General features: G+C 31.8%; 1 protein-coding gene across 33 annotated transcripts in view; it reads left to right on the top strand.

Moving 5' to 3' along the window:
• LOC137724522 (uncharacterized) overlaps positions 1 to 18,114 on the top strand; it is a 96,061-nt gene that overhangs the window by 31,760 nt on the left and 46,187 nt on the right. For 5 of the 33 annotated variants that reach the window (XR_015962390.1, XR_015962391.1, XR_015962395.1 and 2 more), the window contains exons 1-12: positions 4,036 to 4,184; positions 4,540 to 4,605; positions 4,819 to 4,849; positions 5,423 to 5,491; positions 12,158 to 12,663; positions 12,821 to 12,882; positions 13,675 to 13,736; positions 13,883 to 13,997; positions 14,118 to 14,188; positions 14,442 to 14,506; positions 15,154 to 15,207; positions 15,703 to 15,765. The exons of 2 other annotated variants lie outside the window; for them this stretch is intronic. Coding sequence is in view for 3 of the 31 variants with exons in the window: in XM_088693979.1 (XP_088550105.1) it covers positions 4,017 to 4,184; positions 4,540 to 4,605 (234 nt within the window). In the remaining 28 variants the exon portion in view is untranslated. Of the gene's footprint in view, positions 1 to 3,984; positions 4,185 to 4,362; positions 4,440 to 4,539; positions 4,606 to 4,818; positions 4,850 to 5,422; positions 5,492 to 12,157; positions 12,664 to 12,820; positions 12,883 to 13,674; positions 13,737 to 13,882; positions 13,998 to 14,117; positions 14,189 to 14,441; positions 14,507 to 15,153; positions 15,208 to 15,702; positions 15,856 to 16,314; positions 16,536 to 18,114 lie in introns of those variants that run through there. 26 more of the 33 variants (XR_015962397.1, XR_015962396.1, XR_015962393.1 and 23 more) reach the window with 20 other exon arrangements.

An 18,114-nucleotide genomic window follows, 5' to 3' on the forward strand; every position in this document is an offset into this window, starting at 1 on the left:
ACCATGTAGTCCTTTTTTTCAAAACAAAAAAGTAAACATGGTAATCAAATTCTTCATAAAGCCTTTTCATTCCTCATCATCACGAAAGTTTAAATTCATTCCTTGTCAATTTTATTCCCTTTCAATTTCGTTTCCCATTTACAAATTAGAAAAACATTTATAGTGGGAGGTTTTTGAATATACTCAACAATAATATGCGGAAGTTGGCCACTAGGCATATAGGGTCAATTCGTATTTAAGAATTCAAAACGACATGCAGGAAATTAGCCTAATTAGGCGAGCTTCGGTCATTGTCTGTTTGAGGATGACCTAACATGGCAATCATAAGTGTAGAGTTTGCCATAACGTGTGTCGACATCCAGTATATATTAGAAAACAGTGCATGCGCGTTATTGCGGGATTAGAAATTGCAAAATAAATTGTATCAAGATATAGAAGATTGTAACATAGAAGATTAATATTATTTACGTTGAAAACGTTAAGAAGATGTTTACATACAAAAAAGATTACGATTGGAACATGAAAAGTTTTCGTCATGTACCGTTGGTTGAAGTAGCAGAAGATGTTGTCCCATGAACTGAGCTAGTAAAAGCTAGTAAAAGCTGTATTTTAAATCATATGGTGTTGCGTTTACTCCAATAAAAAAATTAAAAAAAAAAGTGAAAACAGTTATGATAGAAATTCAATTAGCAAAGCTACAACCCAGTGAGAATGTGAATTTATAAATTAGATTCACTTACATAGAAACAATTACCTTAGCATTTGCTAACTCTGTGTAAGTTGTTCATGAAGCGCAATTTAGAGCATTATTCTTGAAACTGTAAATCACAAACTTGTTATAGCAGCACTATTAAGTATTAACAGGAATGGATATATTCATTGACCACTTTTAAAAAGTAGAATCTCAAATGAGATGAAAACTGTACATTCACTAAAAAGTAAAATCCCAAATGAGATGAAACAATCAAAGATTCTACTCATATAATTATGTAAGCATGAATGAATATTCAATATGAACATAAAATTATTCTCTTAATTCTGTGAAAATAACGTAACAAAACTTGAAACATACTAACCGTGTCCTTTTAATGCGGATATTGTCAATGTTCACCCTATGAATCAAACCTCGAAATAGTTGCTCTCAAAAAAAGGCAAACACTATACTCCTAAGGATGTAACGTAAGTATTCCATATCTACCAAAATAATTATTTGTATTAAATACAAATTGAAGTTAAATAAGAAGATAGTCATATATAGTTTCGTATCATTTGTATCTGTATCTTACCTTGAAAGCCTGATTCCCTTTTGAAATATCTCTATGACAAAGCAATTCAATCCTCTAGTAAAGAGAAAATACCAAATTCCAGAAATGATACGTTCGAATAATGTTTTAGGTCTTCCAATATTAAAAGGTTAGAAACTCAGAAGACAAAACACCACAATTCATTAAATTCAAAGTTGCACATATTTCTTCTATACCTTGTATATCATGTTTTTTATATGATTGTGACTAAGACCTGATTTCTCTTTGATCAGCCTGGGCAAAAGCCCACAATTATTCTACAAACTCAACACATTATATACATAGAGGAAATTGCTAATGTTAAAATTCAAATAGATTATTCTCTGTAGAAAACTCAAATAGATTATATATCAAAATTCAAAAATAAAGATAGATAAAAACATTATGACTATTGAGCTAGTATTGAATAATGGGTCCACCATATTTATAACTGAAGAGATGCAATCCACCATTAAAATTCTATTAATTAAATAGTTACCCCTGTATCTTTTGCTAATGAATATTCAAAATATCTGGCGATAAAATAATGAATAATGGAATAAATTAATCATCAATTAATTATCATCTAAAAATAATATTCATTAAACCCTACAATAGAGTACATCTACTAAACAGAAGTTAAGATAACTAATATTGAATTTGACCTACTATTTTACTTGTATATTTGTTTTTTAAATTCGGTATAAAATTTGTTGAATGGATACGAAACACCCAACTCTATTAAATTCAATATTTTTTTTTAACAAACGATATTATCCACATTAAGTGGGTGGAGGAGTGGGTTAATCCTCATAATGGGTCAGCAATAATGTGGTTCAAATTCACCTTGGCAATAATAAAATACTAAGTATTTGGTAACATCTTCTAATTGTGCAATTTGGAAAGGCTGGATTCTCACCTTCTCCGGGGCTGGTTCTCCACATCAATCATCATGAGAGAGAGGGAGAAAGCAGGTATTCTTCAGTGTTTGAGTCCTGTATATTGGTAAAAAACCAATTAGGTACTTCGAATTACATAAACATCTTCCAATAGTTCAAATTGGAACTTGAATGAATCCTGAATAAAATGAAAATAATTACCTCAAATCAAAATAGAATAGGATAAACCTTTTATAAAATATTATGAATTAACTCCGAAAAATTTCTTTAACCCAGATCTTTTTGAAAAAAAATTTATATTAATTTGGTGCTTTGTTTGGGTTTGGGAATTACGGATGGTTAAACAAAAATTAAAGAAATAAAATGACAATGTACTGATTTTGCAGAGATACCTGCTGATGGTTTTGCACCTTGGTGAGTAGTGTCATGAGTATTTCATAACACCGAATCTAAACGCAAGATAAGCTAAACAACAAATAAAGTGATTCAACACATTCTGAAAGAAAAGCCCCCAAAAAAAAAAAAAAGTTAATTCAGTTCCCCTAACTAAACCCACAAAACACAACTAATCTCGAGAAGAATAATCTGAGAGAAAAGACATATAAATTTGCTTGACCAAGAAACTAAAAGATAAACCGCACAAAGAAATTATGCATATTTGAAAAGAATTCAACCGATTGTAAAATTCTGTTGGAAAAAAAAAACTAATGACAGGATTTCGGGCATCAATATTCTTTACACTTAAAATGTCAGAAAATTTTTACATAAAAAAATATTTCATCAATACAGCCTAGATACAAAAAATTGTAAATTTTTTTTGTATTTACATGTATTATCTTTGTGAAGTGATATGTATATATGTGTGTGTGTGTAATACTTAAGTTTCAGAATATATAAACTTCAGAACTTAATTCATTTTATAAAATAGAATGAAAAAGATGACTTACACTTTTAAGGCTCCAATATTGATATAAAGTTGAGTCAGTTGATTTGTGGCTACCAACTGTAAATGAAAAATGTAAATGCTAAGTGATATTACATGTTTAATTGTTTTGGCAAGTGCTAATAGCTCGTTTGGATGTGCTTTTAAAATGATTCAAAGCGCTTTTGGTGAAAATATTTTTAGAACCAATCTTTAGTAAAAATGCAAGTAAATTCTGGAAAAACACTTAAATGCTTCTTGGAAGAAGCACATAACTGGTGTTTCTTGCAGAAAACACTTTAAGTGCTTTTGGAACTCAAATTTTTTTTAATCTAAAAGTGCTTTTAGTTATTTTAAAAATACATCCAAACGAGTCTTAAGTTATGTTATTATGTATGATGGCTTGCCAAATACTGATTAAAAAAAAAAACAGTAAAGGGTTAAAACTTGAAATATGCCAGCATTTAAAGTTGAATTGTTAAAATTTAAATCTTAGGATCAACTCACCTTCCTTGATCTATTATGGAGGAATAAACAGAACGTTTCTTGTACTCTTCTTTAACCGCTTCACTAAAAAAAAAAATTAATCTTTAAATATTAAAGCTGAAGATCTTAAATTCATAAGTTATAAACTCAATAAGCTAGTTAAAATAAACATCCATCATGACATAGAACGGAAATTAAGTTGTTTTGTTTCTGAACATTATTTTAGCAATCAAACGGAGGAAATCTGTCATACTAAAAAAACAGTGGTTGTTAAATTTAGTTCTTTAAATTTAGGGTAAATATCAGTTTATTACTTTTAAATTTCGTGAATTTCAATATTTGGTACATTAAGTTTTTTTCGTTTCAGAATTATACCTAATTTTAAAACAATCTTTTAATCAAACTGATAACTCTTGTCATTAAGTGATGACGTGGGCTGCGTGCACAATGACCTTGGAACTTAAGGGTTGGTTTGATCTGGGTTTTCAAGTAAGTACTGCAGGGAAGTGTGGGCTGCTGCTGCTCCGCTCCCTCAACGCTCATTTTTTACACATCGCATCGTCGATCCGATCCCGGCTCCAATCCGCCAAACAGGTTCGTCCCCCTTCCCAAATCCCTAATGTGTATTGTTTATTTCTGTCCAAATTTTGATCTGATTTTTTTCCATATTTCCAGTAAATCATTTGTTATTCCTCCTCATCTCTCTCAGTGCTTTCACCGAAATTTTCAGTTCTTAGTTCGTATTTTGTTTCTGATTTTTGTTTGCGTTCAGTGTGATTTTGTGTGAAAGAATCAAAGATGTTGGGAATTTTAAGGCAAAAAGTGGGAGCTGGAAGCTCATCAGCTATGGTACACCCTCTACTTCTGCAATTTATGAACTTTCATTATATAAAACACTTGATTAATTTATTATTATGTGATTTACTGCCTAATCTTTGTGTTGGTTCAGATTTTGGGGCGGAGGATCCGCCCCGCCACGTCGGCAATGAGGGGTTTCGCATCTTCGGCGAAAGAGGTAATCTGACGCCTACCATCATCCAAACTTTGGCATTTATAATCCATGCGATTGCTTAACAAAAAATTTGTGGTTTTTATTTTTGTGATTGATTAAGAAAAATTAGTTCGTTAATTTGTTGGGCTTGGTTGTTTTGGCATGTTATAAAGCTCCTCTTTATAGTTAGGTTGAGGATCATGTTAATAGAATTTTTTTTTTTAATGGTTGGTTTAGATCGGGCGATTCCGGAGGCCCTGCCATTGATGTTAGTCTGAAGCGATTCCTATCTTATTGACTTATTGCATGTCAAAATCTGCTTCAAATTTGTGATTTAATATAATTGGGCTTTAGAAAAAAATTCATGCTTTTGTCTAATCCAGTTGAGTGATTAGAAAAATTTTCATCAAATTTCTGGGTTCCTGGGGGGTTATGAATCTTTATGTTGAGAGAGCTTGGTTGCTTTAATTGCTAATGAAATTAGCTTCTAAACGTTCATAATTTGCTTTTTTATTTTCGTTCTATATTTTCTTTGAGTTCAGATATATTTTTTTTTTTTTTTTTTTTTTTGATATATTGCCGATGCCAAAATATCATATTTAGAAGGACAAAGATAGCAAGGTTCTAAATCAAATTTTTATCCTTGTTCTCAGATTAAAGGCACATGAAATATGGTATTGATTTTAGAGTCTTTGATTTCTCAGATTGTCTTCATATATCGAATGTCATCTGAATTTAGTTGTAGTTAATTAAAGTTTGTTGTTGTTTAGCTTTTTCAAATGGCAGCCTTAGTATTTGCCCAGTATTTTTTGTGAATTCCAAACTTTGCTTATAATTGTAGGTACCTAAAAGCTGCCAATTGGATTTGTTCCCCAGATGATAATGGTTGTTCTTTTGCTTTGATGTAGAAGTAAGAAAATTGTTTTGCCCCTTATGTATTCTGCTTCTTTCTGTCCGTGTGTTTTTTGTTCAAAGGTTGGTTGGTTGTTAAACTTGCTGCTGTAGAAGAGTTAATTTCTGGTAGGCAGATGATTATAGTGTTGTCCCTATTATGCATAAGGTCGTGGTAATAATATTGTGAGATTTTATGTCTATAAATCCAATAGTGGTTTTGATAATCAGAAAGTAATCTCTCAACTTGTTTGTGATTATAGTTGCTGTGATACTGTCATAGGGACTTTTATCATACTTACAAATTAATTTTGGTATACCCATTCGTGGGTTTAAAATTTTTGTCAGACCCAAAAGTTACCTTGCTGGGTATATTTAAAAAGTAGTTTAATTAATCAATATTACTATGGTAGTTTTCAGGTATATGTTAAATGGAATGAATCCTTTTGGTTTTATTTTTAAAACTACATATCTGTGGTAAGGAGGGATACCTATTGAAGTTTTGAATTTCCAGTAAATCTGATCATCAGGTGCTTAAAGATTTGAATTTTTAAAGTGGTTCCACAAAAATTTGCAAAGCGGATGTTATGTTGCTTGCAGCAGTAGATTGTTCAGGGTTTAGGGTTTATAGTTGAAAAATATTACCAAAAAAAAACTAGGTAATGTGGACCCAAAGGTTGAACTTTTTTAGTATTTTTTGGGGGTTTTGTGTTTGAACTTTTTTAGTATTTTTTTTTGTAGATATAGCCTACAAATGTAGACCCAAAGGTTGGACATAATCATTACTTCCTATTACAATTATTAAAGTTAATCTATATATATAAAGTGAGAGCCCCAGTTTGGTGAAGCTTTCTAAACTCCTAAAATACCCTTACTTAATGACAGTGCGCAAATCAAGGATTTGATACCAAAAGAGGGACAAAAAGGTAAAAACATTAACTATTTGAAACCTAATGGAAAGTGAAAAGGAAGAGACAGTTGCCAGTTCAGTTATTAGTCCTACTCCAACTTCCCACGATCGAAACCAAAGAACAGTTTGACGATTCCCACGACGAAACCAAAGAGCAGTTCAACGATTCCCATGATCTGAGTTTAGTTGAAGGTTCAACAACAACTGCCCACATACCACCGCTATATACAGATGAATTTCGAAAAGATCCCAATTTTCGAAACCAGACTTTGGGACGTCGTCTTGGAGCCCATACTCTTCACACCTTCGATCCCGGACGCCCACTTTCAAGAGCCCAATCTCCTGGCTGTTGCTCATCTTCCCTTCTCTCTTCCGATCGCCATATTTAAGTAAGTTTTCCATTTTGTACAAATCTCTAACCCCAACTTTCCTTTCCATTTAGCTTTCGATTTCAACCTTTGATTCAAGATTTTTTCCAATTGCAGTTTTTTTATTTGGTCCCATCATCTGCACACTTTTTTTTTTTTTTCCATCTTTCCTTATGTGTCCTTAGTAGCTTCCATCACTCTTGCTCTCTCAAAGATTGCATTGAGGCAGAACACGTACTCACTCAAAGACAATCTGGTAAGCATTTTCTTTTTATGTGATACAGTCTTAGATTTTTTGTATTTTCCTTGGTTCTTGGGGGGTTTGTTCAAGTTCTCGAGGGATTTCAAGTTTTTGGGTTGATGATTGAATTTGGAGCTTAATGTGTTTTTTTGTGGTATTTTTTTTAGAGGTAATTTCTTGGTGGGTTTTGTGTTTACTGTAGTCAATTTTGGGTTTTGTAGATTGAGACAGCAAGACTGAAACTCAAAGACGAACAAGCAGAGGAGGAGGTCGGTGAAGAAAAGAGAAGCAAAAGTAAAAGGAAAAAAACGTGAGTTATTTTTTATTATTCTCCCTTTTGAAGAGCAATTTTTGGATTTTCTTTAATTTGTGTCAATCTCCATCTCTGTTCTTCCACTTCCTTTCCACCTCTGTTTGGTACTTTTTAATTTAAAAATGTATCTGTAAATTTTTTTCTGAATTGTATTTGCTTTCTGTAGTGTTTCGAATCTTCTGATTGCATCAAAAATGAATTAATATCCGCAAATTTGATTTTTCATTTGCTGGCTTTTTCTGGTAATGGGTTTTATTCATGAACATTCTCATTGCTGCAAATTTGATTAATTGTTTTTTGAACCTTTGGATGTTACCAAGATTTGATTTTTGCTAAAGGATCTGTCTAATTACATTGGTTTGTGTTTTTTTTTGGGTTGATCTTTCTTTTAATTTAATCATCTTGAAATAAAATTGGAATAACTGCATGTTTTCATTTCACAGTTTACTTTTTAAGTTTTTGGATAGATTGACTTGACCTTCACATTTCTGTGAATTTTTGCGTTGGTTGGTATCCTTTCTTCCTTATCATACTAGACAAAGGGTGATGAACAAAAAGATGGTTGCATTCCGAACAAATGGGGGGAAGTTGTGTCTAAAATTACCTCTCAATGTTATATGTTTCCTTATTATTGAAGTCATGGTATTATATAGCTGCAGTTGGTTAGGTGCTTACGATCTTTTGCAGGAAACATGATAATAACTTAACTGATTTACTTCAAATGTATAAATTGTCTGTACCAATACTTGATGTGTGATAAAGTAAATATTGTTATGGAGGCTTTATATTTTGACTTTTAAGTTCTTTTGTGTTTTGGTACCAATACTTGATGTTTCAGTTGGCACCTCAGTCCTCCCCCTGAATTATTTCAGTTGACACCTCAGTCCTCCCCCTTTTTTTTATCCTACAACTTACTGTGTCGTCATGCTTTCTTTTTTCAGGCTCTTTCAATTTTTATAAAACTGATTCAAGTTATTAAAACAAATACAATTCATGTTTTGTTATGGTTTTACATACTCATTGGTTGCAGACCTATTCGTCGGAGATCGAAGAAAAGGAAAGGTGGGAAAGTCCATTCTTGCCGTAGAGCTCATGTTGGCAGTGAACCTTGAAGAAAACGAAAGGTGAGAATAGCAGAACAGTTGGCTTTTTTCTTTTAGCACCGACTTATTTCCAAAAATTCCCCTAACCTTAATTAGCATTGGCACTTTCAACACTTTCGGAATGTGTTTGCATTTTTTTAATGGCCTCCTATGTTATAGTTATCAGGAAACATGATAATAACTTAACTGATTTACTTCAAATGTATAAATTGTCTGTACCAATACTTGATGTGTGATAAAGTAAATATTGTTATGGAGGCCTTATATTTTGACTTTTAAGTTCTTTTGTGTTTTGGTACCAATACTTGATGTTTCAGTTGGCACCTCAGTCCTCCCCCTGAATTATTTCAGTTGACACCTCAGTCCTCCCCCTTTTTTAAATCCTACAACTTACTGTGTCGTCATGTTTTCTTTTTTCAGGCTCTTTCAATTTTTATAAAACTGATTCAAGTTATTAAAACAAATACAATTCATGTTTTGTTATGGTTTTACATACTCATTGGTTGCAGACCTATTCGTCGGAGATCGAAGAAAAGGAAAGGTGGGAAAGTCCATTCTTGCCGTAGAGCTCATGTTGGCAGTGAACCTTGAAGAAAACGAAAGGTGAGAATAGCAGAACAGTTGGCTTTTTTCTTTTAGCACCGACTTATTTCCAAAAATTCCCCTAACCTTAATTAGCATTGGCACTTTCAACACTTTCGGAATGTGTTTGCATTTTTTTAATGGCCTCCTATGTTATACATGCAAATAGTTATAGTTATCAGAACATCTATCTGATGTTTTACCTCATCCAACAGCTTATTTACACTCCCACTGTTTTGGTTAGAAGTTAATTAGAAGAGTCTTCATTCCATCGACATCCTTTCCTTCACAATTTATGCTGAAAATTCATCGCACAATGTAATATGAAACGTTTAGTTGGCATGTTAACTTTCAGAAGCATGAGATGATCAACAATGAATGTGCATGATACCTTTTTTTTATCCTACTGGGTTGTCTTCATCTTCGGTCTCAAAAGCCTTCCTTAACTTTTCTTCATCTAATCTCAAAAGCCCTCCTTGCATGTTTCAGCTTTTTAGTACAGCTTTTATGTTTTGGATTTTTTTTTTTTGGCGGTTTACCACATATTTGGCTGAGTGGAAAAAAAAGTTAGTAATCATTTATGACTTCAGATTCCTTGAATGCTCAATATTTTAGTTGGTGGTGTGCTCTGTGATTTGTGTGATTCAGAGATAGTTGGAATTGATTCCTTGAATATTTTTCACTCTCTTTTTTCCAATTTTGTAATAAAGTGGTGTGCTGTGTGCCTTCTTAGTTCGATAATTAAGCTAAGTACCATTTGGAATCATGCTAAATAATTGATAGAAGCATAAACTAGATCTCATTTGGAATATATTATGAAGATTTATGCATCAATTTTGTTTGCAGACCTATTCGTCAGGCCTCAAAGAAAAGGGAAGGTGGGGAAAGTGTATTCCTGGTAATCTATATATATAAAGTGAGAAGGCCAGTTTGGTGAAGTTTTCAAAAATGCCAAGAAAGCCCCTTCATTTTCTTCACAATTGAAATCCAAAAAAGTTTCGAAAATGAGGACAAATTCGTAAACAACCATTACTGAATAGAAAAAAAAAAAAAAAAAATCTATAAATGGACGTGCTTAACAGTTAACCCTCATAAACTGCTAAGCAGTAGTGGGCAGTTCAAAAACACAAATTAAAAAAAAAAAAAAAAAAAAAAAACTATCTTTACCATATATGTAACAAAGAAGGTTACAGTAGAAAGAAAATATAAATAAATAAATAAAAAACAAAATTCAAAAAGTATTGGAAAAGAAAACGGAAAATTGAAAAAAAAAAGAAAAACAAGTAGATGTGCTTAACCCTCTCAACTGCTAAGCGGTAGTGGGCAGTTTTCTCCCCCATAGAATTCCACAATCTGAGTTGGAAACAAAACATGTTAATTAAAATAAAAAAATCATGATAATTATCCTCTAAAAGTTAGTAGTTATGGAGAGGAGAGAGAGATAAATAATAAAAAGGCAACAAAAAAATATTAAAAATAAAACAAATCTATATATATAAAGTGAGAAGGCCATATATATAAAGTGAGAATGTCAGTTTGGTGAAGCTTTCAAAAATGCCAAGAAAGCCCCTTCATTTTATTCACAATTGAAATCCAAAAAAGTTTCGAAAATGAGGACAAATTCGTAAACAACCATTACTGAATAGAAAACCTATATATATAAAGTGAGAAGGCCAATTTGGTGAAGCTTTCAAAAATGCCAAGAAAGCCCCTTCATTTTCTTCACAATTGAAATCCAAAAAAGTTTCGAAAATGAGGACAAATTCGTAAACAACCATTACTGAATAGAAAACAAATAAAAAAAAATCTATAAATGGACGTGCTTAACAGTTAACCCTCATAAACTGCTAAGCAGTAGTGGGCAGTTCAAAAACACAAATTAAAAAAAAAAAAAAAAAAAAAAAACTATCTTTTCGGCCCCTTCTCCCGTTGGGCACTACCTCCGATGGGAAAAGATACCCGTAGGACCATTCCGGCAGTTTTTCAAGCAGGTTACAGTAGAAAGAAAATATAAATAAATAAAAAATTCAAAAAGTATTGGAAAAGAAAACGGAAAATTGAAAAAAAAAAGAAAAACAAGTAGATGTGCTTAAGCCTCTGAACTACTAAGCGGTAGTGGGCAGTTTTCTCTCCCATATAATTCCACAATCTGAGTTGGAAACAAAACATGGTAATTAAAATAAAAAAATATGATAATTATCCTCTAAAAGTTAGTAATTATGGAGAGGAGAGAGAGATAAATAATAAAAAGGCAACAAAAAAATATTAAAAATAAAACAAATTAAAATAAATAGAAAAAAAATAGATAATCCAAACTAAAATGGCAAAACCGTTCGGAAGAGAAGAGGATGAATGTGGCGTCATTTTTGAAACTGCTATGAGCATTTATCGTGTGGTTTTTTAAATAGATATCTATGGGAAAGCGCCTCAAAAAAATTTTGACTAGCCGGGTTTCTTTTTTAGTTATTCTTCTCTTTTATTCACCTTAATTTCTTGATGCATGATTTTTAACAAATATTTCTTACAATGTTTATGCTTCCATTTTGATTAGTACGGTTCTTGCTATATTTTAGATTATTAAACAAACAAACAACAAATAAAAGTAAAGGGACGTGATGGGTAACTCCTCCATTTGAGGATGAGATATTAATATCTCACAAAATTATATTAAACAAAAAGAAACAAATAAAAGTAGGGGACGTGATGAATAACTCTTCCATTTTAGGATGAGATATTAAAGTCAGAGATAATTGTACTGAACATCATTTTAGGAGAGAAATATTAAAAAATTAAGTAAAAAAAAAAAAAAGACACCATAAAATCAAATTCTATCAGCCAAACAAAAAAAAAAAAGACACCATAATAATTAGCAAGCAAAAAAAAAAAAAAAAAAAAAAAGGTGGATTGGTTAGTGTAAAATTCATAAATTTCATTTTTGGGTACAATGAGTAGGTGCAAAAAGACTAAGTTAGATGATTGAACATAATAAAAAATTGAAAATAATAAGAAATTGTTGTGATGGACACAAACACATTTTATAAAATAATCACTTAAGAAATATAAGAATATTTAAAACAACACATCTTTGGAGCGCGTAGCGCCCGTGATGCAAAAATGCCTCTCGCACGCAGTTAGTGCGTGCAGAGAGGCTAGTTATCTTTTATATAGAAAGCCGGAGGCCGGTCCTCGACAAAAAAATTGGACGCAAATGCCTGTCGGCCAAAACAAATTCGAAACGGCTAAAAAGAATGAATAAAATTATCCAAGGGTAATTTGTCATAAAGCTATTTTTAAAGAACGACGTCGCTGGAAGGTTTCAGTTGCCATCCTCTTTTCTGCTTCTTTCTTTCCGTCTCTCTCTGCCCCAGTTTCTTTATCTCTCAAACCCTAATTTTTCTGTCTTTCTGATCTCATCTCTCTACTCGCGCCGATCAGTCGAACACCGTCCAGGAATGCGTCTCCGAATTCATTAGCTTCGTCATCAGCGAGGAATTTTCACCTCTCTCTCTCTATCTCTCGTTCTCTGTCTACTGTTAGTCAAATTTGTTTAGATCTTTTCATCGGGGGTTACAAACGGCAACGCTCTCTTGCTGAAGAATAGCGAATTTGGTCTCGGTTTGAAGAAAATTTGAAGCCCATAAAAGATTGCATCTCCTGCTGTCGATTTGATTTGGGTAATTGTCTGCTTTGAATGTTATGTGCTTGGGAGTGTAAATTTGGATTTTAAATGGGTTTTTTGTTCAAATTTTTTGGTTGTGATTTTGGGAATTTTGTTTTGTAGCTTCGGATTATAGGGGATGATGGTTAATTTGGTTTTGTTTTCGATTTCAGGAGATTGGGTTTTTCGAGTTTGTGACTTTTCTTTGAAGCCTGCGAAGACCTGTGTGTTTAAGGTCAGTGATTTTGAAATTCCAAGGTTTTGATTCTACTTGCAGCCTGAGGTGTGATTTTAACCCAGATTAGTTAATATAAATATATATTTTTTTTTCTTCTGATTTATGTAACTGAAGCTAAAGTTAAGAAAGAACAATTGTGGCTTAAAGTCTTCATATTTGAAAGTTGAATCTCAGCCTTTGAGAGGGTTTTTGAACGTGTGCTCACGTATGCAGGGGATATCAGTATTTATTTGCTTGTTGGTTCTTAATTTTTGTGTTTCGTTTTGGATTTGTTAATATATCATTTTGTGCATCTCAGTCTGTGAATCGATGTTTTAGATTGGATTTTTGTGGTTTTGAATTTGTGTGCCTGAGAAGAGTTATCCAAAGGTTTGATTGAACATTTTTCCTCTTTCTGTTGCAATTTTGCTGTCGTTGTGGCCCTTCGTGAGACTTTGATTTGTCTTTTTTTTTTTTTTTCCCGCTCTGTACAACTTTTGAAAAAGTGAAGTGTTCGTTTTCAATTTTGAGATTGAATTCAAGCAGATTTCGAAGTTTTTTTTATTAATCTTAAATCATATTAGTTAATTATAGTTAAATTAATTTTATTTATTTATTTATGTTATGTTGCTGAAATAGCTAAAGTTGAGAAAGAACAGTTGGAGCTTAGAGTCTTGCACTTGGGAGTGTAAATTTGGATTTATAAATGGGTTTTTTTGTTTAAATATTTGGGTTGTAATATTGGGGATTTTGTTTGTGGCTTTGAATTATGGGTGATGGTGGTTAATTTGGTTTTGTTTTTGGTTTCAGGAGATCCGGTTTTTCGGGTTTCTGACATTTCTTTGCAGCCTGCGAAGGCCTCTGTATTTAAGGTCAGCATTTTTAAAATTCTACGCTTTTTATTAGATTTGCAGCCTGACATGTAATTTTAAAGCTGAAATTTCCAAGCTTTTCGATTAATCTTAAATCAGATTAGTTAATTATATAAATTAATTTTTTTTTTCTTTCTATTATGTAGCTGAAATAGCTAAAGTTGAGAATGTTGGATCTGTTGCCTTAGGGAAGAAATTTTAAACCTACAAAAGCTTGGTTTTCAGGAAATCGCCCATCCTGCAGACACTTTGGGTTTCCTGGTGAGTTCTCCGACTTATTTGTTTCGGGTTTGAGTTCTCTTTTCTTTGTTCAAATTTTTGTTGACTTTAATTTTAACAATCGAGGTTTTTTTTGTTCAATGATTTTGTCCATCTTATTAGCTTTCTCACCAGAGATCTCCGCCATCACTGCTCCACCAAACTCGCTGATAGCGTCCACTCTCTCAAACCAGGTACGACTTCTTTCACTTTCTTTTGTTTCCGGGAAAATTTAGGGCTCGAAAGTGTGTAGAATTTTAGAAGTAAAAAAAAATCTCAATCTTTGTGTCGTCCTGTACAACCATCTTATTCTACCATTGTAGCATAAAGTTGCACATATTATTTGGTTTGTAGATAGAATTATTTGTGTTTTTTAGTAGTACAGGAATTTGTAGTCAACATATCATTTTCTGCAAGACTGAAGATTAGTCTGTAATGGATATACAGATCTTTGAGAGGACACCCATCATTTGGCTGATTGCATAGGATTGCTACATCTGAACACTGTACAGGTATAGTTTCTTTTTATATTACCTTGAATTAGCAAAAAATGGTACTTATCTTCATTAATTCGAGAAGATAAGAACTGTTTGTCGTCAATTCAAGGTGACATTAGCTTCTCCTCAACTAATGTCTGCCCTGTTCCTTTTACTTTTATGTCTACCTTTTTTGTAAACAAATCGTTTGGCCTCCCATTTTTTACCACACTTATAGATTATAGTAAAATCAAGCTTAAATGAGATAGTTTTAGGAGGAATTTAGGTTTATTTGTGGCTGTGAAGTTTAATATTTAGTTAATTACATTTACAGGCGATGAGATAGTTTTTGCCCATTCTTCCACTTGGTTTTTGAACTGCACAGAATTATGGTTTTGTAAAATTGACAGTCAGCCCGTGCATTAAATGGACTGTTTATTATCTTTGAGTTAATTAGATTCAAGCAATTGAGGTTGACTAACTTTTTGATCATCAATTGTTGATGTGCTGCTTATCTAATTGGGTACGTTGTATATATGCATGACCTGATGGTATTCCTTTAAATTACTTATATGCAAAAATTGTTTTCTGTGATGGTTCTAAATGATTTGTTAGATGCTATTTTGGCTTCAGTTGTTTTTCTTTTTCTTCTACTGATCATTTCCTATGTGGTTGATTTATAGGCCTCTAGAAGTTTGAATTGTGATTGGAAATTGCAGTCCACACATGGAGTATAGGTATAACCACTACTTATTTTTCTTATTACTTTTCCTTTAAATGTCTTTTGAGTCTGAGATTGAGTCTCTATAGATTGTAAATTTCAGACACATGCATACTTCAGTGCATACAAGAAATGTTTTTCTTTTAGGTATAAAGAGCCAAATACGTTATAATATATATATATATATATATATATATATATATATATATATATATATATTTCTTCAATGAATGCTTTGCTGTTTTTACTTTTAATTGTTTAGTTTAATGGTTGTTTGGATCCTTAAAAATATTCTTCGTTCAAATGTCTTTTTGGATGGATAATTAAATCGATATAGATTATGTTACCTTTTGCTGTATCAGATTTGTCATTTTCTTACTGGCTTCAGTTCTTTCTTTTTTTTGGTTTGTTCTGTATATTTACATGGGTTTTGTCTGTTCATTTCTTTTTTTCGGGATATCGTTTAGATTGATATTGTGAATGTGTTGTTTGGTTCTGTTTTTTATTTCAGGAGGTGCGGCTTTTCGTATTTTTGGCCTTTTTTATCAGCTGTTGTAACATTTTTGTAATAGAGGTGAGTAATTTACATATTTTTTCAAGCCTTTCTCTAACAAAGTAATAATTTTTTATGAAAGTTGTGAGACTTCACTTCTATATTATCTCATGCTTAAATGTGTTTGATGTTATTTTATGAATATGTTAAATGGGTTAAGATGCATATTGTTGTTTACAGAGTAAAAAATAGTTAGCTGCTGTTTTTTGTGTTTTGGGGATTTTATCAGATTTGAAAGAAGACGGAGACAAAATTAATTTTGAACAATCTGTGTGTGGGGAATGCAGCATATCGGATTTAGGTTATACTGTGCAAAGTTTTATTGTGTGTTGTTATCTGCGCTATACCATTTCCATGCAGGCTTCAAAAGTTATTCATGAGCTTTTATAAGCACTTTCCATATTTTAAGCTGTCTGTTTTGGGTTCTTTTCCATTAGGTCATTAGCTACTGAATGATGGAGAAAGGAGGACCATGCCATTGATTTTGGGTTCTTTTTATTATCTTCTGATTTTGGGGTTTTGCAGGGAGCGCTGATGTACTGATTTTATGGGATTTTTTTGTCCTTGCAGGATTTTGGGTCTTTGAAATGGTTACGTGTTGTTTTTAACTTTTTGGTTCTCGTGTGTTCTGTTCTTCATTGCTTCATTATTCTCATTTTTCAGTATTGGGTAATGGAAATTTGTAAAAATAGTCTCTAGTTTTTTTTAGAAAGTTGGCATTTTTAGTTATATTTTATGTTTAATCCCAAATGTAGGACTGGAAAATAATTGAAATGATGGTTTTTTAAGAACTCCTCTTAATTTTTATTTTCTTCTGGGATTTAAAAGCATCTTTTCCCGATTGGTTACAAGTAGGCCTGGCAATTTCTGACACGACCTGATAACCCGACACGACACGACACGAAATTAACAGGTGTTTGGGTCGACACGATAACGAATCGGGTCGTTATCGGGTAACCCGATAAGCACCTGTTAAGATAATGGGTTGGTTCGGGTATACACGTGGGTAACACGATACACGATAAGCAGAATATTATTTTTATAATTTTATAACCCTAAAAAAATACTGTAATAATTATATACATTAATTTTACAATTTTATACCCCTGAAAATTATAATATATATATTAAATTAACTATAAAATTTATAATAATTATAATAATTATATATACTATAATAATTATACCCCCAAAATATTAAGTCTATCTATAATAATTATATATATATATATATATATATTAAATTTTATAAAAACTATAATAATTATTAATTAATAATTTAATATGCATGATGCATTGCATGGTTTTGCATCCATTGAAATTTGATGTGATTTCTTTCCATTCAAATTTCAATAATCAATTTCTTGCCGTTGCCAACTTGCCGCCCTTTTTGAAAAAAAAAATGGAGGTAAAATGAAAATGTTAAGAAAAGTTGAAAATAAAACAAAAAAGTGAGGGAATTAGGGAAAGATGTTGGAGGGAAAAGTGAAAATGATAAGAAAAAGTTGAAAAGGAAACAAAAAAGAGAGGGAAAAATGAAAATTAATAGAAGTGGTGAGAATTTTTTTTTTTTTTTTTTTAAGTTATTAACTTTTTATCACACACATGACTGTCATGACATATCTCACTATTTTTATAATGACACACGTGACACGTGATGTATCTACTATTCCGTGAACCAGTCAATTATAATTTATACATACAAAATAAATAGATTTAAATCTACTTAATAAATATATATATATACACACACACAGAGAACTTGATTGATGGCATACGAATTCTCCAAAACTAATTTCAACGATCCAAACCGTCAAACTTGTTTGTATATGCTTTGAGATCACATCAACAAAAATCATAAAAAATTAACATTCAGAGATCAAGTAACGGGACAAAGCTTTTCAACGGTTATAAACGAAAAATCACGATTTAACGGTTATTTTAACTCCGATTTTGATGATTTTTTATAACTACACTCCTTGACCCTATATGAATACAATGAATGAATTCGATCTTCAATTTAAAATATTTACACAAGTGGATACCACAAAATCTTATGTTATACTTAATGAAAGTATAAATAAACTCTAAGTGTTAGTCAATCTATCGTTTTACGAATTCTCCAAAACTAATTTCAACGATCCAAACCGTCAAAATTGTTTGTATATGCTTGGAGATCACATCAGCAAAAAATCACAAAAAAAAAACATTCAGAGATCAAGTAACGGGACAAAGCTTTTCAACGGTTATAAACGAAAAATCAAGATTTAACGGTTATTTTAACTCCGATTTTGATGATCTTTTATAACTACACTCATTGACCCTATATGAATACAATGAATGAATTCGATCTTCAATTTAAAATATTTA

This window comes from Pyrus communis, chromosome 5 (genome assembly GCF_041283825.1).
Source record: "Pyrus communis isolate YQ-2024b chromosome 5, ASM4128382v1, whole genome shotgun sequence".
Taxonomy (NCBI): Eukaryota; Viridiplantae; Streptophyta; class Magnoliopsida; order Rosales; family Rosaceae; genus Pyrus; species Pyrus communis.